Raw genomic sequence first — 1,685 nt, 5'->3', positions numbered from 1 at the left:
GCAGAGGAGGGCAACGAGGCTGGGGAAGGGCTGGAGAATAAATCCTGTGAGGAGCCAGGGAAGGAGCTGGGGGTGTTCAGTGTGAGGAGGAGGAGGCTGAGGGGAGCCCTCATCCCTCTCTGCAGCTCCTGACAGGACGTTGTGGAGAGGCTGGGGCTGGGCTCTGCTCCCAGGGGATCAGGGACAGGACAAGAGGGAACGGCTGGAAACTGCCCCAGGGGAGGGTCAGGCTGGGCAGGAGGAGAAAATGTTTCATGGAAGAGTGGTCAGAGAGTGGAACAGGCTGCCCAGGGAGGGGGGAGTCCCCATCCCTGGGGGGGTTTAAGGGCCGTTGGGATGAGCTGGGGGGGATGTGGGGTAGGGGAGAACTTTGTAGAGTCGGGCTGAGGGTTGGACTCGATGATCCCGAGGGGCTTTTCCAACCTGAATAATTCTGGGATTCGGTGTGTTACCCCCTGAATTCTGCTTCCAGGCCAGATGTGAGCACAAGCTCATGGCCCCGGGGATGGAGCGATGCTGGCTGGGGCTCTGAGGGCTGTTTTCCACCCCCCCTCCAGGTGTACCTCCTTCCTGGTGCTGAAGGCCCAGCTGGAGCTGCAGCAGAGTGAGCTGGAGCTGAGCCACTTCAACCTCCAGCAAGCTCTCTTCTTGCTGGAGTCCAACACCGGTGAGTCCCCGCTCTGGGCTGGGAGGAGCATAATGGGGGGGCTGAGGTGAGCCCCAAACCCAGGCGGTGTGAGGATGGGGCCTGTCACACCTGCTTTTGGGCTGGAGTGAAAGATCTGCCTCATGTAGATGGTGCTGGAGCAGCCGATTCCATCATCCAGGTGGATGCAGAGGTGGGGGGTGACTCCGAGCCACATTTTGGCTGGTGGAGTGACCCCTCTGGCTGGTAAAAGTGTAACTGGGGAAAGCAGAAGCCTTGGGTCTGGCTCCCCTTGCCCCTCCTGGGGCTGGCTGCTGCGGGGACCGGGGACGATGCCAAAATATATCCCTCCCCTCGGCCCACAGAGTTTAAAACCAGCAAGAAGCAGAAAAACCAGAGAAAGATCCTGCCCAGGAAATGCAAACTGGAGAGTGAGAAGCCGCAGGACCCCATCTCTGAGCCCTCTGGAGAAGAAGAGAGTTTTCTGAGGGGCCCTGCACTGGAGTTTGTGGCCACGGTGAGCAACCTGGAGAAGAAGGAGGCTCTCACCGCCTCGCCGGAGCTGAAGCCCCAGAGGAAGAAGAGACTGGCCTTCCTCACCCACCCAGCAGCCTGCACGTGCTGCCTCTGCTCCGACCTGGCCCTCTCGGCTCTCTGCCTGCACTGGCTCCTCTCCTGTGCCCAGGCCGAGCTGGCCACGGGCAACGTGGCCGAGGGGTTGGGGCTGATCCGCGCTGTGCTGCCGCGCCGCGCCGCCATCGCCTCCCGCTTCGCCGCCGTGCTGCGAGACCAGCTGTGGGGCAGCAACCTCGGCCGGGACCTGCCTGCGCTGGGGCTGCTGGACGATCTGGTAGCCACTGGCTATGCCATGTTAGCCATTCAGAGCTTGGCCAGCCCCTGGCCAGCGGAGGAGCTGCAGGAAGAGGTGGAGATGGGACTGACCTTCCTGGCATCCTGCAGCCCCCACCTGCCCAGCCTGGAGGTCTCCAGGGCCAGCCTGCTGCTCTCCAAAGCCATGGCCACCATTTGCCACATGGCC

General features: G+C 62.4%; 1 protein-coding gene across 1 annotated transcript in view; it reads left to right on the top strand.

Moving 5' to 3' along the window:
* Positions 1–1,682, top strand: part of ESPL1 (extra spindle pole bodies like 1, separase) — a gene marked incomplete at its 3' end in the record, with an annotated part of 7,831 nt that extends 6,149 nt beyond the window's left edge. The window contains exons 11-13 of the mRNA XM_026867295.1: positions 473–479; positions 558–667; positions 1,012–1,682. Coding sequence (XP_026723096.1) covers positions 473–479; positions 558–667; positions 1,012–1,682 — 788 coding nt within the window. The remainder of the gene's footprint in view (positions 1–472; positions 480–557; positions 668–1,011) is intronic.
* Positions 1,683–1,685: the final 3 nt, after the last annotated feature.

This window comes from Athene cunicularia, unplaced genomic scaffold (genome assembly GCF_003259725.1).
Source record: "Athene cunicularia isolate RWA unplaced genomic scaffold, athCun1 SCF_228, whole genome shotgun sequence".
In the NCBI taxonomy this organism is placed as follows: domain Eukaryota; kingdom Metazoa; phylum Chordata; class Aves; order Strigiformes; family Strigidae; genus Athene; species Athene cunicularia.
The sequence above is the reverse complement of the archived record's forward strand: the minus strand, read 5'-3'. Positions and strand labels throughout refer to the sequence as shown.